At 39.1% G+C, this 24,921-nt stretch overlaps 1 protein-coding gene across 1 annotated transcript in view; it reads left to right on the top strand.

The window, feature by feature from the left end:
* The window catches only part of SYNE2 (spectrin repeat containing, nuclear envelope 2), a 366,194-nt gene that overhangs the window by 256,894 nt on the left and 84,379 nt on the right, over positions 1 to 24,921 (top strand). The window contains exons 76-83 of the mRNA XM_006864568.1: positions 1,218 to 1,391; positions 2,345 to 2,476; positions 9,249 to 9,445; positions 11,259 to 11,391; positions 15,321 to 15,503; positions 15,907 to 16,053; positions 18,214 to 18,390; positions 20,735 to 20,890. Coding sequence (XP_006864630.1) covers positions 1,218 to 1,391; positions 2,345 to 2,476; positions 9,249 to 9,445; positions 11,259 to 11,391; positions 15,321 to 15,503; positions 15,907 to 16,053; positions 18,214 to 18,390; positions 20,735 to 20,890 — 1,299 coding nt within the window. The remainder of the gene's footprint in view (positions 1 to 1,217; positions 1,392 to 2,344; positions 2,477 to 9,248; positions 9,446 to 11,258; positions 11,392 to 15,320; positions 15,504 to 15,906; positions 16,054 to 18,213; positions 18,391 to 20,734; positions 20,891 to 24,921) is intronic.

Here is a 24,921-nt window from a genome sequence, read left to right as displayed (position 1 = left end):
ATAGCGACCCTGTATAGGGTTTCCGAAGAGCAGCTGGTGAGCTTGAATTGCCAACCTTGCAGTTCAAACACCTTTGCAGTCTAGTGCATTGACCCACAAGCGCCACACCAGTTTCTTAAAAGCCTATAAAACAAAACCAAAAAACCGTGTAAGACAGAGCCCCTGCCCTAAGTGAGCTCACAGTTTATGACCTTCCTTATGAAGAAACATAGTGTAAGAAAAACTGGAAGGTAACTTGTATAAAGGATGGAGAATGACAGGAGAAAGTTATATGAATTCATCATCTACAGTGTGCCTGGCTCCTGGGAAATGCTTTTGCAAACTCTTCTTTCGTTTAAGTGATAAGAGAAGGGATTTACCTAAGAGGGCCTTCCAAAAAACTAGAGGGGGCAGCAGACTGTGAGTGGAGAAAAATCAGGTGAAGGAAAGCTTTCCTTTGCAAAAGGTTCTTAAAGCACAGGTCTGGGGGCTTTTATATACTAGGATCCCGGTAGACCCCATCATGAAATTCCATTAGTTCAGTAATTTTCTTGAGTCAAGTTAAAGCCAGGCTTTGGGAGCCCAATCCATTGAATATGTTGGCTTCTTGGACTCATGTTTATTCACCCAACTCTTCGTCCTGAAATGAATCAGTCATATCAACATCTAACTTTTGCTTAAAGTACAAGGGGGCTTCAGAGGTCTGTAGGGAAATGGAATTAAAAGACGGTGGAAGTTTTCCATGAACTTTTGAAGCCCCTTGTAATTTTAAACTCAGCCTGATTTAGGATTTAAGAAGATCTCACTGGAAATTAAAATTGACCAATAAATAATAATGTTTGCACTTTAAAATTGGTATTTTTAAAGAAGTTGTTCTTGTTAAGTACCGTTGAGTTGGTTCTGACCCATAGCAACCCTGTATAGGATTTCTGAGGAATGGCTGGTGAGCTTGAAGCACCAACCTTGTGGTTCAAACCACCTTTGTATTCCAGTGCATCAACCCACAGCGTCACATATTTTTCTTTATAATTTGTTAAAATGGATATTCAAAGACGAAGGGATTTCTAGTCAGTTTTCTTTTTGTTGTTTCGTGCATTTGACTCCAGCATGGATATACTGGGATTTTGCATTAAGAAGCAAGCATAACTATATAAAAAATTAAAGTAACTTACTTTGTAAGATTCATGAATTTTTTTTACAAAAATGAATCAAGTGTTAAGACCTTCTCTGTTTTGTAGGTTTTCTTCCAAAAGCTTGTTGCTGACATGTTCTTGATCCAAACATATTCCACCAAGAAGTTTCCTTCATTATTGCAAAAGAAGGAGAAATTCTGGGCAGACCAAGTAAAAGAAGTTCAGTTACTAGAGGAGAAGTCACACCAGTATGGCATGAAGCTGCAGAGTGTGTTGCAGGTATTTGGGTTATATAAACTTTGTCAAACATTAAGCCAGGAAATCACCATTTTTTACCCAAGCTTCCAGGTGTAGAGCGCAAGTAGCTTGGCATCATTCATCAGTAGTGACATGGGGCAGGACAATGAGGAGTACGGACCCTGTACTAGTTCTGGCTTCTACTTTCCGAATGAAATAAATGTTAGTTGGGATTTCATCCCTAAATTTGAGATGATCTAGCACCTTTCTACCGCCTGGGTTGGAATATGAACACAAGTGAAAGCATTTCAAGTTCTGGAATGAGATCATTTGGACGAAGCAGACCATGGTTCAGTCCATTGTCCTGCCCCAAAAGAAGAGACCTAGCAACACACCAGGACTCCGCCAGCACATTTTAGTTGTTGTTACTGTCAATGGGTCAGTTCCGACTCTTAGCGATCCTCAGATTTTTGAGGAGCAACTGATGAATTAGAACCGCCAAGTTTACGGTTCAGACCAAACTTGCAGGCCAGCATGTTAATCCACATCACCACACCAGGACTCCCTTTGTTGTTGTTGTTGTTTAGTGCCAACCTTGCAATCCTGTGCCTAGCCTACGGTGACACACCAGAAGTAGGGGTTTGAAACGTTTGACCGAGTATAGCAGGCTAATTTTTAAGTTGATAATTTTGTATGACCTGCCAATGATATTGTAAATTTTGGCAGAAATAAAATTCTCCACCCCACTCTAAGGTCTATATGGGTGGTACATTTAACTTCCTACGCAGTGTGACATGGCAAACATAAAACACAGTGCCAATGGCATTTGTTCAAATATTGACTTCAATTGGGTAGAGTTACGTCTCTCAGAAACCTCTGGAATCTGCTTTGATTTTGTATGATCTTGGTGTTCATTTTTACTTTTATGATTAATTTTGTAGTTGGTGCCAATGTAGAAAAGGGCTCTTACTAATTTTATGTCCTTGATTCTCCAGAAATGGGAAGACTTTGATGAAAACTATGCATCTCTTGAAAAGGACCTGGAAATTCTTATTTCTACATTGCCCTCTGTGAGTTTGGTGGAAGAGACAGAGGAAAGATTAATAGAAAGGATTTCCTTATACCAGGTATTTTGCGTTATCTAAGTTGTCAAAGCCCCTAAGTTGCTTGGTTTTGACTAAGTTACTTGAAGGTGTATGATTTGAATTGAAATGAAACATTGCTCGTCCTACCCCTCAATGTTAGTCTACTCGGGTAGACTGCCATATTGATCTCAAGTCCTTCAGCAAACCCATGTGTCAACTCTGTGACTTTACTGCCTTGAAGTCTCAGTTGCTTTATCTGTACAGGATGGGTAGTCAAGCTGGTCTACCAGTCTCAGGAGGGTAATGTGGGTGTCAACAGAGCTAAAGTATGGAAAGTACTTTGTAAATGATAGGCTCCTAAGAAATTTTTAGTTTTAATACCACCATGAAGGCCTGATTGGACCCAGCTTCATAAGACAGACAGTAAGCCTGGTACCTGCCTCTCACATTATAAAAAGACTTCAAACTTCTGAAAGTTTTTGTTTCACTTTTAAAATGCTATTAAACAAAGTTAATGTGTCTCAAATGTCAGTGTCATAGAAAAGAAAAAGCCTTAAAATGGTTTTCAAGTGTCACTGAGAAAGAACATGGCCAACAAGATGAAAAAGAGTTTTAGATGTTCTCAACAGAGACTATTCAACAAGAAGCTTTGAGAGAAAATAATGAGTTTTACTTTTAGAATATAAATGCTCAGAATCTGAGTTTTCTGGTCCTAGAAGGTTGTTGTTGTTGTTGTTGTTGTTGTTGTTATGTGCTGTGGAGTCGGTTCCGACTCATTGCGACCCTGTGCAGGGTTTCCGAGGCTGTGAATCTTTATGGGAGCAGAAAGCCTCATCTTGCTCATGCGGGACAGCTGGTAGTTTCGAACTGGTGACCCTGAGGTTCGCAGCCTGATTCGTAACCACTACACTACAAGATCCTAGAAGGATATTATTAGCATTGAAATTCCCAAAGCAGGTTTGTTGCCTGAACAGAATGAGTGGAAAATGAGCACAGGAAAGACTTAGCAGGGCCCTACTATTGTTGGATGTATTTAAACCTTCATAAGGAACATTTTACAAACAGTCCTGGTGGTGCAGTGGTTAAGTACTTAATTACTAATCCAGAGGTTGGTGGTTTGAACTCACTCAGCAGCTCTGTGGGAGAAAGACATAATGATTGGCTACCATGAAGCTTACAGCCTAGAAAACCTATGGGGCGTTTCTGTTCTGTCGCGTGGGGCTGTTACGAGTTTTAATCAATGCTGATTCAAGCTTACCACCTGCTCCTTGGAAACCCTGTGGGTCAGAATCGACTTGACAGCACTTAACAACAACAACAACAATAAACAACAAGTGACCTTTTTCAGAGACTGGAGTACTCTGTTTATATCTAGATGCCCAGAAAGCTAAAGTTGGACTCTTTGTCACTTTACTATGTTGAGTCCAACTCTAAGGGAAATATCAGGCCTCTGGAGTGGGAAAAAATAAAAACCAAACCCTGCTGTTGAATTCTTGGTTAGTCTAAGGATACAAAAGGTACCATTAGAAGAATGAAAAGACTGCAGTCTAAAACAGTAACCTCCTGCTCATGGGGATGGAACATTTGGCAGCACAGAAGTGCTGATGGTTCCATGACGTGGAATACATACGCACATGAAAAATACTGAATTGGAAACTGCTGTGTTATCTATATTTTTACAATTAAAATAGAAAGAAAAAACTAGGTAGATTTTAAGACTCCTATTAATAAGAAAGCAGTCTAAAATTGTTGTTGTTAAGTGCCTTCAGGTCAGTTTTGACTCATTCTGACTCTGCATAGGGTTTGTGAGGAGAAGCTAGTAGGTTTGACCTGCTAGCCTTGAGGTTAGCAGAAAAAGTGACCATATTTCTTAAAATCTGTAGTCTGTGATTCTATTAAATATGAAATATTAGAAATACTCATTGGTCTAAGACATTTCAATAGATTTGCCAAACTACTAGAAGACAGCTCATAAAGTCCATTTCACTTGGGACCTAAGGTTGTTCTCAGTCCTTTGAGTCATATGGAGGACTGCATGTGTCTGACAAATGTCATCTTCTTGGTCTGTGGACCTCTGATAACTGAAGTGTAGGGGTCAGTTGCCTGGCCTTTGGAGTCAAACAAATCCATGTTTAAATTCTGGCTCAGCACCCCACAGACTGAGTATTCAGAATATATATGAACCCAAACCTGAGACAATTTCAACTTGTGATGACCATACAGGACAGGGCAGAGCTGCTCCATAGGGTTTCTGAGGCTGTAAATCTTTCCAGAAGCAGACTGCCTCATCTTTCTCCCATGGAGCAACTGGTGTGTTTGAACCAACAACCTTTTGGCTAGTGGCCCACTGCATAACTTACTGTGCCATACTATAAAGATGAAGTGTCTGGCCCATGACAGCTCAGAATATCAGATCATTTTTTTAAAATTGATGTTGGAGATTTTGTTCCAGCAGCAAATGATTAGGGGGTGTGGGGGATGGGTGGTTAACAAGTGATAGTGGAGGAAAGAACATTGGAAATAGAATTTTTGGTGTTTTGTTTTTTTTAAAGGCTTAAGTTATTTGGTAAATAACAAAAGTTCTATTTTGATCATTAATTTTTTTTTTTAAGTTTTATTGTGAATTGAGTGAATGTTACAGGGCAGATCATTAGTTTTACATTCAGCAAATTACTGCAATGATTACAACCCCCTCCCCCCAATACATCCTCAGCTAACAGTATTTACCTCTATTACCTTTTTTTTTTTTTAATGTACATATAACACAGTCAAAATATGTATTTGTTAAAATGTCACAAGAGCACATTTTGCAAGCCAACCTCCTACCTGCAGGCACACTGCCTTTCTCAGGCCATGGATCTAGAGTCCTCTGCTGCACCATTGCCTCAGGCACCATCTCTGTTTTCACCGCTTTTCTGGTTAGGATCCCTCACTCCACTCATGCTTTTCTCTCTTGATTGTCCTAGGGTTCTCTGTTCCTGAAATGACAAATTAACTGCTTCCCCCTTTTAGTTATACCTCTTCTACATTTACAATCATAAAATCATCATTAGACCTAAAAACAATTAACTCACAGTTGAATCATAAAATCCTATCCCCATCATCACCAGATCTATCCGAACACAAGGAAAACTATTCAGTAGGGTGGGGATTCAATCTTACCCACCTCATTCTGACATTAAGAACTCTCCTGAAAGCTTGCAAGCCAGCCACTTTGTCCCTTTGTAGCCCCCCAATTTTGATAGCCGAAGTCTAAATTGCCCATCCCTGATAAGCCAGTGTACTAAGGAGTCAAACTTTGCTCATTTCATTTTAAGATGAAATTAAACAGGTGACAGGCTACATGTCATTAGCTGAACCCAGCTGTGGTTATAGACAGTTCTCTTCAAGGGGTTATTGTAGCTGTAGTTTGTTTTCTTTTTCTCCTCATGAAGTTGGATGATATACTATCTGTTTAATTTTTCTAAAGTTCTTTTTCTTTCTCACTACTAAATCCTTCCAGTCAGGTGACTCTAGAATTTTGGGGTTTTTTGTAGTATTTGGGTCTAAAGAAAAATAAACAATTTCCTATCGATCCCATTCTACTTAGGTTAAACATGAAAGCTTTAAGGTGGCCAAGCAAGAGAACAGAAATACATGGCTCTAGCTGGGTATATGGTGCTAGGACTGGTGGGACCCAGAGAACTAAAGCTTAGGCTCTTCTACCAGAGGAAGCTCCTTGGTTCCAGCCAGTTTTGCCACATGAGAATACAGACCCATTTTACCAGCTCTTCTAATTTTCCAAGTTCTGTGGAAAATTTACTGATTAAAAAACTGATGCTCAGTTTCCTAACTCCAGGTCTTTGCCACAGTTCATTGTGTGCAAAGACCAAGAGTAAAAAAACCAAAAGAGAACATGTTCAGCATTTCTCAAGCTAAAAGAACTGAAGAAAAATTCAAGCCTTGACTTGTAATATTGAACTATTATGTGGTCAAAATACTGAATGATGCAAGACGCATCAAAGAAGATGGAAAAAATACAGAGGTCACTGTACCCAAAAGAATTTGTTGCTGCTCAACCATTTCAAGAGGTTGTTGTTGTTGTCAGGTGCATCGAGTTGGAACCGACTCATAGCGATCCCATGCACAGCAGAACGAAACAATGTCCGATCCTGGGCCAGCCTCACTACGGCTGCCACACTTGAGTCCATCAATGATGCCACCTGGCCAATCCATCTCGTTAGGGGTCTTTCTCTTTTTCTCTGACCCTCCACCTTACCCAGCATGACATCCTTCTCCAGCGACTGTTTCCTCTGGACAATATGTCCCAAGTATGAGAGACGAAGCTTAGCCATCCTGGCCTCCAAGGAGCACTCTGGCTGCACTTCTTCCAAAACAGATCTATTGGTTCTTTTGGCAGTCCATGGCACTTTCAGTATTCTCCTCCAACACCACAACTCAAAGGCATCAATTCTTCTACGATCTTCCTTATTCACTGTCCAGCTTTCACATCCATATGAGGCTATTGAAAACACCATGGCTTGGGTCAGGCGCACCTTAGTCCTCAAGCTGACATCTCTGCTCTTCAATACTTTAAAAAGTTCCTGTGCAGCAGATTTGCCCACTGCAATAAGTCGTCTGATCTTTTCACTGCTGCTTCCGCGAGTGTTGATAGTTGATCGAAGAAGAATGAAGTCCTTGACAACTTCAATCTTTTCTCCATTGACAAGAATGTTGTTTATTGGTCCAGTGGTGAGGATTTTTGTTTTCTTGACATTGAGGTGTGATCCATATCGAAGGCTGTACTCTTTGATCTTCATAAGTAAATGTTTCAAGTCCTCTTCACTTTCAGCAAGCATGATTAAGAACTGATAATACTGAAGGAAAAAGTCCAAGGTGTACTTCAGGCAATGGTGAAAACAAGGCTCCAAGAATTGATGGAATATAAATTGAAACCCTTCAATAAACTGATAAAGTGCTGCCAGAAATGCAAACCAGATTCAGAAGAGGACATGGAAGTAGGAATATCACTGCTGATGTTAGATGGATCTTGGCTGAAAGCAGAGAATACCAGAAAGATGTTTACATATGCTTTATGGACTCCTGGTGTGGCGCTGTAGGATTAGCACTGGACTACGAACTATAACATAGACAATTCAAACCCACCAGTTCCTCCTTGAAAACCCTATACCAGGGTAGCTGTGAGTCTGAACCTACTCGAGGTCACTTAGCAACAACAACAGCACTGACTATACAGTCATCCAACTGTGTGTATCATAGCATGCTATGGATGACATTGTGAAGAATGGGTATCCCAGAACACTTAATTGTATTCATGAGGAACCTGTATATAAACCAAGAGTCAGTTGTTCAAAGAGAACAAGGGGGCACTGAATGGTTTAAAATCAGGAAAGTTGTCATTAGGATTGTATCCTTTCACCATTGAAGTTGTCAAATACTTCATTTTGCTTGGATCCACAATCAATACTCATGGAAGCAGCAGTTAAGAAATCAAGTGGTGAATTCATTAGGCAAATCTCCTGCACAAGACCTCTTTGAATGTCTAAAGAGCACATTTGTCATTTTGAAGACTAATGTTCACCTGACCCAAACCCTGGTGTTTTGAATCACGTCATGTCATATGCATGTGAATGTTGGAAAATGAATAAGGAAGACCATAGAAGAATCAATGCTTTTGAATTGTGGTGTTGGAGAAAAATATAAAAAATGCCAAGGACTACCACAAGACAAACAAATCTGTGTTACAAGTTCGGCCAGAATGCTCCTTAGAAGCCAGGATGGTGAGACTTTGTCTTTCATTCTTTGGACATGTTGTCAAGAAGGACCAGTTCCTGAAGAAGAACATCATGCTTGGTTAAGATGGAGGGTCAACAGAAAAGAGGAAGACCTCCAAAGAGATGGATTGACACAGTGGCAGCAATAGTGGGCTCAAACAAGAATTGTAGTATTGGCAGAGGACTGGCAGTATTTCTTTATATTGTGCATAGGGTTGGTATGAGTTGGAACTGACTTGACTACAGCTAAGAACAACAGCAATGTAGAATCAGTCTCCTGATTTAAAAAAAATAATCCTCAGGTTGTACAAAGTCTGTCACATAAGTTTAACCTCCAATATCAGTATTTTTAAATGGTTCTAATTTTCTGAGTCTTCATGTGCCACAGTAGCTGAATGTGGCCTGCCAACTTGTCTTTTACCTTTTGGTTTTGGCTGGAGAAATGAACTATCAAATGAACTAAGACCAATGTTGCAGATTTGTGAACTTCAGTTTTCTGGTTATATATGTAAGTCTATAGAATTGAATCTGTGCTGTAGACCTGTACCCATCATAGGTGAGTTTTCAAAATCATTGTGAAAGGTGTTTGATAGGACTCCTGGTATCGTGCTGTAGGACCAGCACTGGACTGTGAACTACAAGGTCGGCAGTCCAAACCCACCAGCTGCTCCTCAGAAATCCTATACAGGGTCGCTATAAGTCAGAACCAACTTGATGGTCCTTAACAACAACAACATAGTAGAGTATGTACGATTAATCATGTTTGTCCAGCCAGACTATATGTTCCTTTGTTGTTGTTGTTAAATGTCATCAAGTCAATTCCAACTCATAGTGACTCTGTTTAGGGTTTCCAAAGAGCACTTGGTGCATTAGAACAAATAACCTTGTGGTTCACGCCAACCTTGTGGCCCAGTGCTTATCCTACAGTGCCACACCAGGACTCCCAAATGTAGATGTTTAATAAAGTATTTGTGAATAGATTGGCTTTCTGATTTTTGTTGTTGTTATTGTTAATCATTTTATGGCTTTACTTTTACTAGCAAATAAAAAGAAACATTGATGAAAAACATGCTCGGCTATACCAGACTCTGAATGTAGGTAAGCAGCTAGTGACATCTGTGAACTGTCCTGAATTAGAAGGCCAGATTTCAAAACTGGAAGATCAGTGGTTGTCAGTAAACAAAAGGATTGACAATGAACTACATAGACTTCAGACACTTCTCAAGCATCTTCTCAGGTATGTTTTCTTTAGGAATAATGATGTGGAGACGACCTTAAAGGGTGCAGTCAACCAAATTTTATGTGTAGTCCCTCTCTTTGTACTGTTTTTTTCTTTAACAGTCTAAGTGAGTCTTCTGAATGAGATCTAGGGTGTGGTATGGGTTTGCTAGACTACAGATATTATATAATTGTTTATGCATTTCCATGGAAACTAGGAAGTGTGTTATAAAATAACATGTTACATTTACACCATGGTATTGCTGTTTCCAGTTCTCTTCCAAAAGTGAAAACAAAACAAAACAGATTTTAGCTAACAGAAGAGTTTGAAAAACATTCTGCAGTTTTTTAGAGAATTTTTTTTTTTGCTTATTTGATGTGATTTTGAGCTACTTAGTGAAGACAGGGAATATGGAAGACTGAATGTCATTTTATCCTTGCTCTGAGAGGCCTGCCTGACTGAAGTTTAAATTGTTACAAGAGGAACAACATTTTGTTTTGGGTATTTTCATCCTGCTAGAAAATATTCAACCAATAACAGTTTCTACCCCTTTGTCTATTAGTTTGTCGTACTGTGATGGCTTGTGTGTTGCTATGTTTCTGGAAGGTATGCAACTGGTTACTTAAAATTACAGCTGGGTTACCCATAGTGGACAGATTTCAGCTGAGTTTCCATACTAACACAGTCTAGGAAGAAGAAGAGACTGACTACTTCTGAATATTTCGTCACTGAAACACTTAAGAACAGCAGTCAGATAGCACCAGAGTATTGAATATTGAAACATGATAAAAGAGCAGTAGAATATTGTCTGATAATAGGCCGGAAGATAAGCCCCTCAATTTGGAAGGCACTCCAAATGTGAGTGGGGAAGAACTGCCTCTTCAAAGTACAGTTGACCTTGATGATGAGAATGGAGTAAAATTTTCAGGACTTCCATTTGCTGATGAGGCACAACTCAAAATGAAGAGAAGCAGCCATAAACGTCCATTAAAAATTGGAACATGGAATGTTCAAGGTGTGAATCAGAAAATTGGAAGTTGTCTGAAATGAAAGGGAACACATAAACATCAATATTGTAGGCATTAGTGAGTTAAAATGGACTGCTATTAGCCATTTTGAATCTAACAATCACATGGTTTACTGTGCCGGGAATGACAAATTGAAGAGGAATGGTGTCACATTCATTATCAAAAAGAACATTTAAAAAATCTCTTTTGAAGTACAGCTCTGTCTGTGATAGGATAATATCCTTAAGACTGCAGACCAGTTAATACAATTGTTACTTAAATTTACGCATCAACCACTAAAGCCAGCAAAGGTGAAATTAAAGAATTCTACCAACTTCTGCAGTCTGAGATTAATCCAACATGTACTCAAGTTGGAATGCAAGAGTTGAATTGCGTCAGTACCAACTTCATGGCACCTAACAACAACAGCAACAATAACAGTTTGCTGTTACATAACTTTTACAAATGCTGATTATACTTTTACTATAAGCAAATCTATAGAGAACGTTTGTTGAGAGGAAAAAAAAAAACTTGGGTCATGCCATGGGTGTGAAAAACATAAGTAAAAAATGTTTCGGATTTTATATGTCCCTTTGTTCTTGATTGATCATAATGGATCGAATTCTAGAACATGCCAAGAACTTCAGATTTGGCACATAGTATGAAATAGGATGCAATTAATAAATCATCATAGGTTTTCTGAGTAGTAGAGCTGATCATCATAGTAAACTACATAGTCAAGTAAAAAGAAAAACTACTGGGAATGTATATAATCATCAAAGTGTGTTTCTAATTTCCTTTTCTCTCACTTTGCTCCATTTCAGCTATAACAAAGATTCGGATGAGTTAGCCAAGTGGTTGGAATCTTCTCAACAAACACTGAATTACTGGAAAGAACAGTCCCTCAATGTGTCCCAGGACTTGGACACAATCAGAAGCAACATAAACAACTTTTTTGTAAGCTGTCATACTATGCTCAGATAACTATTGATCAGAAATAAATTCTAGGGATTTAATTATTTAAACAAATAATTTAAAAATTTATTTGCTTATATTCTTGGATTTTATAATGAGGATATGTTTTCATTTGATCCTATGAATTTATATAAATGTAAAGCTTGCTCTGATATGGGCATGTTTTACAAATGCAGAATATACATGACCCCTCTCTCCTGCAAAAAAACAAGAAAAAGTTTACAGGAGTATTACTTAACCAATTTAAAATTTAAAATAATAATAATAATAGAAAGGAGCTCTGGTAGTGTAATGGTTATGAAGTGAGCTGCTAACTTCGTGGTCAGCAGTTCAAAACTACTAGCGGCTCCATGGGAGAAAGATGAGGCTTTCTGCTCCTATAAAGATTTATAGCCTCGGAAACCCTATACAGGGTCGCTATGAGTCAGAACCAACTCCATGGCACATAATCACCACCACCAAAGTTAATAGATGCATAGTTTAAAATTTTTATATAGAGAATTGGCATTTCTACTAAAAAGTTTTTGTTCTCTATCAAAATAATTATACTCAAGAGTTCCTTCTATATTTTCCCTTAGCCTTTTTCACTATCTATTTTTCATATTTTCAAGATATGTTTACTTGCTTGGGTCTTCAAATATGAATATTTTAAAAGTATATGTGAAAACAAATTCTATAAAGCATAAACGAGCTTTCAAATATTTTAATTATTTTCAAATATGAAATATTTCAAATATGAAAACTTTCAAATATGCAAGTTTACATTTAATGAATGCAACCTGTTTTTAATTGAAAAGTTTTCAATTAAAAACATAACTTTGCATGGTTTTCCATAGTCTCTTTTTTTTTTTTTTTTTTTTTTAGTGTTTTATTGTGAATTATATGATAGTTTACATGGGAGAACATTAGTTTTATATTCATTCTGTCATACATCATATCATTGCCATGGTTACAATCCCCTCCATGCATCATCAACCAACCAAAGGGTATACCCTGCAAGCCTGCGCCCTACACTATCCCCACCTCCCCAGTCTTCGGCACACAGTCGCTCTCCCTCTCTGGATCTAAAGCCCCTAGCTGTTCCATCGCTCCATGTCATTGTTGCTGCCTCCATCTCAGGCATCACTGTTTCTCTGGGTAGGGTCCCGCTCTCGGCTCTTCTCCGTTGATGGTCCCAGGGACCTCTGCTCCTAGACTGAAAAGTTAATAACTTCCTTCCTTGCTATAAAATGTCTACCTTTACATTTCCAACCTTCACAATCAGTCCTGATAACAATTATTCACTATTGCATCACAAGAGAACCATCTGCATTTCATTTCATCAACTCCGCCTAGACAGATTGGATGCTACTCACTGGAGATGCTACCTTCCTCCAGGCCCTCTGGATCTAGGTTCCCTCTTGAAAGCTTGTAAGCCAGTCACTTCTTGCCTTTGTAGCCCTACCCCCCTCCCCATTTTGGGTAGCCAATATCCAAGTTGCCCTCCATAGTCTCTTTTGAAAGTTATCTTGGAAAGAATGACTTTTCTATTTTTTAAAAAAATTTTTTAATGCTTTATTGCGAATTATGTGATAGTTTACATGGGACAATTGTTTCATTGCCATGGTTACAATCCCTTCCATGCATCATCAACCAACCAAAGGGTATACCCTGCAAGCCTGACCCCCATTCTTCAGTACACAGACCCTTTTCCTCTCTGGGTCTAGAGTCCCTAGCCTCTCCATCTCTCCACATCATCATCTCTGCCTCTATCTCTGGCGTCACTGCTTCTCTGAGTAGGGTCTCGCTCTCCACTCTTCTCCCTTGATGGTCCCAGGGACCTCTGCTCCTAGACTGCAAAGTTAATCACTCCCCTCCTTGCTACAAAATGTCTACCTTTACATTTACAACCTTCACAATTGGTCCTGATAACAGTTATTCACTACTGTATCACAAGAGACCTATCCGCATTTCCTTTCATCAGCCCTGCCTAGACAAATTGGATACTACTCCACTGAGTAGTATCTACTTTCCTCCACACCCTCTGGATCTAGGTTCCCTCTTGAAAGCTTGTAAGCCAGTCACTTCTTGCCTTTGTATCCACCCCAATTTGGGTAGCCAATGTCCAAGTTGCCCATCCCTGTCTACTCTGTGCATGGAGGGGGGTGGGAATGATCCTTGCTCTAAAGATTTGTTCCCTCTTTTGAGTTACTGCATCCATAGGTGTAGGTCAAGTTGATCAAATTGTATCACATTACTCTTTTTTTTCCCCTCTTCTTTCTTCTTCTAGTTGAGCTCTGATCATCCAGTCATTGAAGCCAGGTCAAGTGGGTTTTATCTGTAAGTGTGGGTGTTCTTGTGCATTTGCCCTCTCTTCTTATCAGTTGGACACTTCACTCTCCACTCTAGTCCTCTATGGCTTGTCGCTGACTCTGGGCCCAAGAGTCCCCAGGTCTTGCAACACTGCTGGCCAACCAGTTTTCCACCTGGGTTCACAATAGTCTATTGAACGTTGTAGGGCTTAGCTCAGTTTCATTGCTGTTTTTCCCTCACTTCACCTTATCAGTGACGAACGTGGTCACCAATCAGAGCGTGTAGTCCCATTGAATCTGAGGGTTCCCGACCACTTGCCTTGATGTCTCCTGGGCAAGGAACTTGCTTGTTTTTGTAGTAGTCAGTTGGTCTGCCTATATTGTTTTGTATTTTTCCTGTCAGTCTTTCTTTCAAGAAGTATCTTCTGTTCTTCTAGCTGCTCCAGGCTGGTCTTCTTGTCCTTTCAAGTGGAAATTTCCCACCTCAGATGATTCTGGATGGGGTTTAGGATTCCACCTATGGTCTTATATAATGCAGAGGCTCCATAGGAAGCCTCCTTCACTGGGCACATTGTAGCCCCATTTTAGGTATTCCAATCAATTATAGGCAGAAGACGGACTTAACCAGCTTTCTGTGGTGATATTTCTGACTATTCCCTTCTCTCCCCTTCAAGTGTCTGTAATAGTGTGCAAGGGAAACCAAGATTCAAAAGACAGCCAAGCATCTTAATATTATCTCCCCACTTTTCCCCATTCCAACCATGTCTCAACCCCTGTATACCAGAGCCCAATTGTTCCAAGGTTGTGCATACATCATTATTTACCTCTGTCCCACTTAGCCCATGCAAACCTGCCTAATTGTTTTCCCATACACTTTGTTCTTCCATTATCCTCCCCCTTCCTGTATATTGCCCACCCCCCAGCACCCAACCTATCCTGTGTCTTAGTCCCTATCCTATGCTCCACCTTTCCCTCCCTTCCCTCAACCCACCCTCCACATCCCGGTAACCAGCAAAGGATCCCTCCTCCTTTTCTTTGGATTGCTTAGTCTTTTACAATAGTGGTCCTGTGCAGTGTTTCTTCTTTTGTGACTGACAATTTCACTCAACCTAATGTCCTCAAGGTTTATCCATGTTTATGTGATAGCTTACAGCTTCCTTGTTGTTCATCAAGGTAGCATAATACTCCATTGTGTGTATGTACCACAGTTTGTTTATCCATTCTTCAGTTGATGGGCACTTAGGCTGTCTTCATGTTTTTGCTATTGTAAATAGTGCTGCTATGAACATTGGTGTCTTTTAAAAATATTAATTCACTTGATTATAAACCACTTGCAAGGCAAGAATTATATCTTCTTTGTTGCTGTATATCTTAAATATGAAACACATAGGAAATATTTTGTTTCCCACACACATGCAAATATTTGCTACGTTTTTTTTTTGTTAGACTCTAACCTCTTATCCTGACACATACTTTGTTTTGTTTTGTTTTGGTGCTATAAGAGGGGGCTTCAAGAAAATTTTCCATTATCTCCTAATTTCATTTTCCACAAACTTTTTGGGGTCACCTTGTTTTTTAAATTTTGAAAGTTTCTAAATTTTACATCTTAATTTCCTTTAGGAATTCTCAAAGGAAGTTGATGCAAAGTCCTCTTTGAAGACAGCAGTTTTAAGTACTGGAAACCAACTTCTTCACCTGAAAGAAGCTGATACTGCTACTCTGAGAGCCTCTTTAGCACAGTTTGAACAAAAGTGGACAATGCTCATAACTCAACTTCCCGATATTCAAGAAAAACTTCACCAGGTAAGTATTTAAAGACCCAGCATTTGAATTAGCATTCACTTGTTCACAGAAATTAGTTCTCTGACTCAATAATTTTCCTTGACACTACCTATTTCTATCTGGCACCAGTGAATATAGGTCTTAATTACTGGACTCTTCTCCCATGGGATTTTTCTTAAGAGAGAAATCAGGCTTAATTACTTTATATCCTAGTTTATCTGTACCACTGTGCTAGTTTATGTGAAGGTCATTCTTATTGTTTGGGGGTCGCTTATTCTAAACTTGAATGCTGGGTTTGTTTGTGTGAGTAACCTGCATAATTAGGAAGCAAGACCTTTTATCAAACCAGATATCATCTTTAGTGATGCCCTGATTCATGTTGTTAACTGCAGGTAATTAAATGGAAATCATTTTGTCCTTACAGCTTCAGATGGAGAAATTGCCATCTCGTAAAGCAATCACAGAAATGATTAGCTGGATGAACAATGTAGAGCTTCAAACTGCAAATGAAGAGACCATGCATTCACCAAGTTCCACATCTCAAGTTAAAAATCTTCTTCTCAAGTACAAGGTAATTATGCAAAAAGAGCCAGAAGTCTTTTCAAGAGATAAGAAGACAAATCAGTCCGAGGGGAAATGCTGAACATAGAGACATGTAGAATATTATTGAGAAAAACTAATCCTGTGTGTAGGGGAGAGAGGGTGATGGGTGTTTGGAGAGAAAGTGTGCTTAAATTCCTCTAGTAGCTCCCATCACAAGACAAAATCCAAGCCATTAAACTGGTCTGATATCGCTATACCTCCCCATGGAAAGTCGGGACTGTCTGAACCCAATAACTTGCAGTCCCTCAGCTGCTTGGACGTGATGGTTAAAGTGCTTAGCTGCTGGGACTCCTGGTGTCGCACTGTAGGATCAGCACTGTACTGCGAATCGAAAGGTTGGCAGTTCAAACCCCACTAGCCACTCCTTGGAAACCATGTACAGGATCACTATGAGCTGGAATGAACTTGAGGACACTTAAACCCACTAACAGTTGCTCTGCCCTGGTGATGCAGTGGTTAGAGTACTTGACTGCTAACTGAAAGGTCAGCGGTTTGAACTTATTTGTCACTCTGTAGGAAGAAGATGGGGCAGTCTATTTCTGTAAAGATTCCTGCTTTGGAAACTGTAGGGTAGGGGGCATTTCTGTCCTGTCCTGCAGGGTTGCTGTGAGTTGGAGTCAACTTGACTGTAATGAGTTTCACTGCTTCTGGCAGTCTCACTCCTCCATGCTTTGATAGCTGCCACACCTTGACCTAGAATGCCAGTGCCACAGGCTTGGCTGTGTAGAGCCTTTGAGGCATCCTTCAAGAACCAGTTCAAGTATCTTGTCATTCAGAAATCCATCCCTGACTCTCTCAGCCATATTGGGCAACAATCTTGGATCAGGTGTATCCATGTCAATACAGTCATCCTTATTACATAGTATCATAGTTGTTTATCTCCTTGCCCGGCTCCTCACCTAAACTGAACTGCGTAACAGAAGGGACCATGATCCACCTCCCTGGCTTAGTACACGCAGCACAACCCTTGACATCTGATGGGTGTTAAAGAAATGTCCTTTGAGGACAGGAGTGAGTCAAGGAAAAGTTGGTCTTGAGCAATAGATATAAATGCAACCTTTGCTGTGATATTTAATTTCAGGTAGATTTAATAACATTTAACAAGCCACGCATAAACGTTTATTGTGTGCCAGGTGGTGTGCTAAGCACTAGAAATGCAAAAATGAATAGAAACCCTGGTTATTGCTCTTTAAGCCCTTGTGGACTGGTGGAATAGCTTAAGCACAAAACATGGTATTAGCAAAGGGTTTTATTTTCTGTACCATCTCATCTTGTTGTCTATAAATAGCAGAATCCTTAAATCACCTCTAAATATATATTCTTGAAGGTTGTAGTGACCAATCACATACCACATGGTTTTCCCCTGGTATACGTAGAGATTTCCAGCATACATACCAACAAGTGGCAGGCTTGGGGGAAATATATTTGACTCTGTGAGTGCGTTTAGGTGTGCAATAGATTGTGAAGCCATCCAAACCAATCCAGAAGGCCTGAGAGGCCTTGTCCGTGCACAGCAGAATATAAGAAACTGACTAAACTGGCCAAGTTCCCTAAAGATGGGAGAGCCTTCTGATCTCTTTCTTGTAGTTCCCATAAACCATCAGATTGGCCCAGCATTCCTGTGTAGCTCTCAGGTCACCTTTCATAGGAACCCTTTGTCACATTTGGGAAACTAATGTTGGTTCAGATGATATAACTACCATATACAGTACTCCCTTTGGCTTTTCATTCTATTTGAAATTAATGAGTTTGTCTGCTTCCAGGAAGGTATAAATCCTAAAAAGAATCCCAAAACAGACTCCTTGTAGGAAGATGGTAGAGATAGACAGTGAAGGAAGGTAGAACGTAACTCCTGACAGGCATCCATCTAAACATGGTCTTAGAATTTTTATGTAGCAACGCTGATCAAGGAAATTTTGTTTATTCGTCAGTTCAGAACTTGAATCTAATGATAGTGCTTTGATATAGTCAAGAATTAGCTGGAAGTTCTAGACTACAATATTATCAGTCAAGGCACTCCTTGGTTAATGGATGTAAGCCTGAATGCATGAAGGGAAATCCAATTCATTTAATGTATTCAGTTCAGGTTTTGATTTTGTTTATTTATCTGTGTCTTTTCTTGCCTTAGGAGTTCAGAATGGAAATGGACTATAAGCAATGGATGGTTGACTTTGTTAACCAGTCGCTACTTCAGCTAAGCACTTGTGACGTAGAAAGTAAGCGCTATGAGAGGACGGAATTTGCGGAGCACCTGGGAGAGTTGAACCGCCAGTGGCACCGGTTACATGGATCACTAAATAGAAAGGTGTGCTTGTGTGTCGTGGTTTGATGGATGGTTTAACCTTTGCAGAATATCACTTTCTTAAAAAATTGAACAAAAACAATTCAGATATTTGTCTAACAGTCTTGTCAATTACAGCCCTTTTATAAATCCTATGTAGGAGCCTGAGGGGCAGGGAGAGTCAGTGGTACTGTGTTTGTCTGTTAACCAAAAAGATCTGTGAGTTCAAATCCACCAGCCACTTTTCAGAAGAAAGATATGGCAATCTGCTTCCATAAAGATTGGTGGTGGTGGTGGTTATGTGCCATGGAGTCAGTTCCAACTCATAGCAACCCTGCACAGGGTTTCCGAGGCTGCAAATCTTTACGGGAGCACAAAGTCTCATCTTTCTCCCACAGAACTGCTGGTAGTTTCCAATTGCTGACCTTGAGATTAGCAGCCGGATTTGTAACCACTACGCTACCAGCGCTCCTTTCCATAAAGATTACAGCCTTGGAAACCCTATAGTACAGCTGTACGTTTTCTTATAGGGTTGCTATGAGTTAGAATCAAGTTGATGGGAGTGATTTCTTTGGTTTTTATAAACCCAATGTTTTCCTTGTCTCCGTTGGTGGACATAAGAAAGTATGAAAATACTTCTTGTATTTTGTCTGAGATTTCTCAGTGGGGAATTGAGATATGCAAATGAAGAGGAAGAATTTTATTTAAGAAGATACCAAGAATGTATCAGGCTACTAAATCTTCACAGATTTTGACCCTTGCTGTAAAAGTAGGTGTTCAAAAGGGCAAAGTTATTTAACCTCGAAAGATTATATGTTAAAAAAACAGATATGTATAGCTTTTTGGAAAATTTTTTTCACTCTGAAAAGATTACAAAAATTCATTCTTGAGAAAATATATCAAATGATAATTGATAAATCTTTTTATTATGTAGCTCATGCATAGAAATAGATTTATAGAATTAAAATTCCAAGTGCATGTATAGACAAAAAACATGAACAGACAAATCACATAATTAGTAAATAGACACATAAGTGTTTCAACTCCAATTATGAGATGTTAAAAAAGATATTATATGGCTCTGTAAATAAGTGTTGTTGTTAAGTGCTGTGGAGTCGGTTCCGACTCATAGCGACCCTGTACAGGGTTTCCGAGACTGTAAATCTTTACAGGAGCAGAAAGCCTCATCTTTGTCCCACGGAACAACTGGTAATTTCAAACTGCTGACCTTGCAATTCGCAGCCCAATTCGTAACTACTGTGCTACCAGAGCTCCTTCTGTAAATAAGTGCTTGGCTACAAACCACGAGGTTGGCAGATCAAGCCCAGTAACTGCTCTGTAGCAAAGATGAGGCTTTCTGTTTCCACAAAGATTTAAAGCCTCAGAAACCCTACAAAGGGTCACTATTAGTTGGAACTAGCTCGACTGCACTTAACAACAATAACAAATATACTTACTACATTTAAAAAAGTAAGTGAAGGATAAAGTTCAAAGGTATCTCACTCATACATTGCTGATAGCTGTTTAAAAACCTTTGGGAAAATATTTAGAAAATTCCAAGAATCACATAACCATCTCACCCCATTTTAGACATTTAAAAAGGGAAAAAAATGCACATTAAATATACTGGTGAAAAACGTAAAATGTTTTAATTTCCAACTATGAGTGCATAATTAATCATATTATACTTTGTTCTTTTGATGACATATTGGCCAGCCTTTAAAATAAAAGACATAACACAGAAAGGGCTTATGGAATGATCAAATAATATGAAATTTTCTAGCTATTATGACAGTAAGCAAATAAAAATTATGCCTAGAAGACATGAAAAGAGTCACAGACATTAAAAACAAGGATTATTTCATTAGATTGGTGAAATTTATTTGTGATTTTCTTTTATCAACATAAATTTTTTCTATGACTAATGAGAATCTGGGGAAAGAAATTTTCCTAAACTTTACATGTATTAATATGTATTGCATATTAATATGTAAAATAAATAGATAAAACGTGTTAATATGTAAATATTTACATGTATTAACATGATGCAATGAAAAAATACTGCATGCTAACTAACCCCATAATGATATTTTTTGTAGACTTTATGAAATTGCAAAGCAGCCAGCTTTCTGAATGTGTTAGCTTTCATTTTTAAACATTGGGTATTTTTAAGGGAATTTAAATTTTGTTTCTTGATTTATGAATGTTTAATCCAAACAGTGGCAAATCTAATTAGAAATATTAATATTTAAAATTAAACATTTAAAAACACCACATTTTTCTCTTTGAAAATAATCAATCCTGATGCTTGCTTTTTAAATATGTGGTCTAAAATAAGGGAATTTTCGTTTGTTGATTACAATTTTAGATACAACATCTCGAACAACTTTTGGAAAATATCATTGAGAATGAGAACAAAATACAGCTCTTGAACAACTGGATGGAAGCTCAAGAAGAGAGACTCAAGAGTTTACAAAAGCCTGGAAGTGTGATCTCAGTCCAGAGGACCCTCCTGGACTGTCAGGTAAGAGGGCCAGAGCATCCCACCCAAGACTGCTGTGTTGTATATGAGTTAATTAGTCCTCAGGAGCGCCAGAAAGGTCCCTGGGTAGTTCAGATTGTTTGTGCCCAGAAACCTTATTACAGGGTTGCTGTAATAGGTTTAGCAACACAACACCACCAACTAACCTAAAAGTTGGCATTTAAGCCCATCACTGTCTTAGAAGAAGGACTTAGTGATTTGGTTTCATAGAGCTTGCCATCAAGAAAATCTAATGGAACAGTTCTACTCATCTCCGGGGTCACAATGAGAGGGAACTGGCTCAATGGCAGTGGGTTTTGTTTGGTTCTATTTTGTTTCAACTCATTGCTCATGGAGGAAGCAAAGCTGCTATCATTTTGGAAGAGTCTCCTCTTAAAGGCATATAATCACTTTGCTTCCTATGTAAGTTAGATACTCATTCATTTTATCATACAAAACAGTATTCATTCAGAATACTGTTTTGTATGATAAATCGAAGGTACTTTCAGTATTATTATCTTTGGTAAGTGATTTAAATGTTACGCCTTAAAAACAAAACAAAAAAAAAAATCACTCTAAGGGAATTTTGATTTAGTCAGTTTCCAATTATTGTTTCTTATTTTACCCAATATCCGAAAAACTACTGTCAGGTTACCATTACTTTTAGCATTTACTTCTGTAATTCTTCAGAGGAAAAAGTATTTCTTCCATCCAATTGCATTTTTAAAGAACCACTTTTCCCATGGAGCCACTATCTGAGTGACATTTGGGTTTGAGGATGTTAGGTGTACCCTTTGTTGGCCAGCTCTCATTTGCCCAGGTCACCTAGTGTTTGATAGGTCCTCTTTTCCCAAATGTAGCTTAATCCTCCTCAAGCACTGATCTGACTGTGTCACTTCCTGTTCAAAGAACATGGTGCTCTCTGTGTAGCTGCAGAAGGCAGACACAGACTACTGCTGCCTTTGCACCAATTGCATGGAGACTGGAGACACCACACACCACATTGGGATGAAAGTCGAATCAGACACCAATTCTACTGAGAAGGAGGTTACAGAATGATACTGGACATAAGATATGGCAGTCCCACCATCATTTGAGGAGATTTTCTCAAACGGTCTTATTCTGTTGCCCAGCTACCCACTAGCCATCTCCACTGTGGAATTCTTGTAGCGACCTCAGATTTGACTTTCCACCTGCCTGCCAGCCTATATCTGACAGCACAGTGTCTTACCATCCCCCAACCAGCCACCCTAACTAGAAACCCAGGAGCCATGCTCATCCTCTTCTCCGTCTCAGTTATTTCTTGTTGTTGTTAAGTGCCTCCAAGTTGATTGTAGATTCGTGGTGACCACATGGCCACCATAGGGTTTCCTAAACCAGAATCTTTCAGGAGACCCTATTGCCAGTTCTTTCTCCCATATCATCAAGTTGATTCCGCCACCCTCAGAGGGCAGAGTAGGCCTACTCCGCAGGGTTTCTGAGCCGAAATCATTCTGGGAGAGACACTTCTCATCTTTCTTCCTTGGAGCAGATGTTGGGTTTAAACCACTGACCTTGTGGTTAACATATAACACTTAACCCATTGTGCCACCAGGGCTACTCTTCTCCCATGTAGCTTACTGCCATCAGTTAGTTCCGGCTATTAGAGATCCTGTGTAGGGTTTCCAAATTTCTGAGTCTGTAAAGATTAATGGGAGGAGAAAGCCTTATCTTTCTCCTACACTTGGCAGTCTAGTGCTTATTCTAGAGTGCCAGGAGGGCTCCTTTTTCTCCCACATATGTGCTGGCCTGTGTATAGGTTCCTCATGAACACAATGAAGTGTTCTGGAATATCCATTGTAATGCAGTCCTTAGTTTGTTATGATCCACAAGGTGAATGCCTATGCATAGTAAATCTCAGTCATAATTCTGGTATTCTCTGCTTTTAACCAAGATCCATCTGATGTCAACAATGACATTCCCCACATTGTCTAAGTCTGACTTGAATTTCTGGCAGCTCCCTGTAGATATAGTGCTGCAAAATTTTTCATGGTCTTTAGCAAAATTTTACTTGCATGTAATATTAATGATACTGCTCAATGATTTTTGCATCCAATTGCATCACCTTTCTTCAGAATCGGCACAAATATGGATCTCTCCCAATTGGTTGCCCAGGTAGCTCTCTGCCAAATTTCTTGGCATAGACTAGTGAGCATCTCCAGCTCTGCATTGGTTTGTTGAAGCATTTCCATTTGTATTCCATAAATTCCTAGAGCCTTGTTTTTTTCCACTGTCTTCAGTGGACTTCTTCCTTCGGTACTATTGATTCTTGATCATATGCTACCTCTTGCAATGGCTGAGCATCAACTAATCTCTTTGGTACAGTGACTCTATGAATTCCTTCCTTCTTGTTTGATGTATCTTACGTCATTCAATATTTTTCCCATAGAATCCTTCAATAGCACAACCATAGGCTTACATTTTTTCTTCAGTTCTTTCCTGCCTGAGAATTGCTGAGCATGTTCTTTCCTTTTGGTTTTAATAACTCCAGGTCCTTGCACATTTCATTATAATACTTCACTTTGTCTTTTTGAGCTGCCTCTTGAGATTTTCTGTTCAGCTCTTTGACTTCCTAATTTTGTCCATTGGCTTTAGCATCTTTATGCTGGAGAGCAAACTTCAGAGTCTCTTCTGACATCCATCTTGGTCTTTTCTTTCTTTCCTGTCTTTTTAATGACCTTTTGCTATCATCCTGTATGTTTTTTATGTTGTCCCATAGCACTTCTGGTCTTTAGTCTTTAGTGTCTAATGCATCAAATCTGGTTTTGAGATGATCTCTAAATTCAGGTAGGATACGCAAGGTCATATTTCAGCTCTCCTGGACTTGTTTTAATTTTCTTCAGCTTCAGCCTAAACTTGCATATGACCAATTGATGGTCTGTTCATTGTCTGCCCCTGGCCTGGTTTTGGCTGATGATGTTGTGCTTCTCCATCGTGTCTTCCCACAGATGTAGTCAGTTTGATTCCCGTATAGTATATTCATCTGGTAAGGTCCACATGTATTTATATTGTTGAAAAAAAAGGATTGACAATGAAAAAGTCGTTGGTCCTGCAAAATTTTATAATGTGAAACAATATTGTTTCTATCACCAAAGCCATATTTTCCAATTATTGATCCTTCCATTTTGTTTCCAACCTTTGCATTCTAATTACCAGTAATTATCAATGCATCTTAACTGCATGTTCTATCAATTTCAGTCTGAAGTAGTTGGTAGAATTCTTTACTTTTATCATCAGTGGCTTTAGTGGTTGGTGTGTAAATTTGGATAATAGTGGTGTCAACTGGTCTTTCTTGTAAGTATATGCAGATAGTATTGTACTTCAAGATAGATCTTGTGATGCTCTTTTTGATGTGCTCTTTTCAATGTGACACCATGTTTCTTCAATTTGTTGTTCCCGACATATATATACTATTGAATTATCAGATTCAAAATAACCAATATCAGCCCATTTCAATTCACTAATGCCTAATACAGCAATCTTTATGTGTTCCATTTCCATTTGTGACAACTTCCAATTTTCCTAGATTCATACTTGTACTTTCCATCTTACCTGAGGGGTTCATATTCTACCTGCTATTCTCAAGACTTTCAGGGACTAACCATACAGAAGTTGTCCACCTCTTTTTCTTTGTCTCATCTGGAATCTCTGCTGACACCTTCCACCATGGGTGACCCTGCTGGTATTTTAAATACCAGGGGCATCACTTCTAGCATTACAGCAACCCACAAGCCAGCACAGTATGACAAACTGACAAGTTAATTAGGAGTAAATTGAGATATCCTGTCAGTAAGGATCCCTGATGGTACTGCTAACCACAAGGTCAGCAGTTCAAACCCACCAGCTGTCTGAGAAAGATGAGGCTGTCTGCTCCTGTAGAAAGTTGCCTGTCTCAGAAACCTTTTATGGGGTCACTATGAGTCAGAATGCACTGCTGCAGTGAGTTTTCTTTGTTATGGAGTTTTGTTTCTAGTCAGTCAATCCTGTCAACTGGT

The sequence above is a fragment of the Chrysochloris asiatica genome, unplaced genomic scaffold (assembly GCF_000296735.1).
Source record: "Chrysochloris asiatica unplaced genomic scaffold, ChrAsi1.0 scaffold00067, whole genome shotgun sequence".
Taxonomy (NCBI): domain Eukaryota; kingdom Metazoa; phylum Chordata; class Mammalia; order Afrosoricida; family Chrysochloridae; genus Chrysochloris; species Chrysochloris asiatica.
This window is presented reverse-complemented; position numbering and strand designations above follow the sequence as displayed.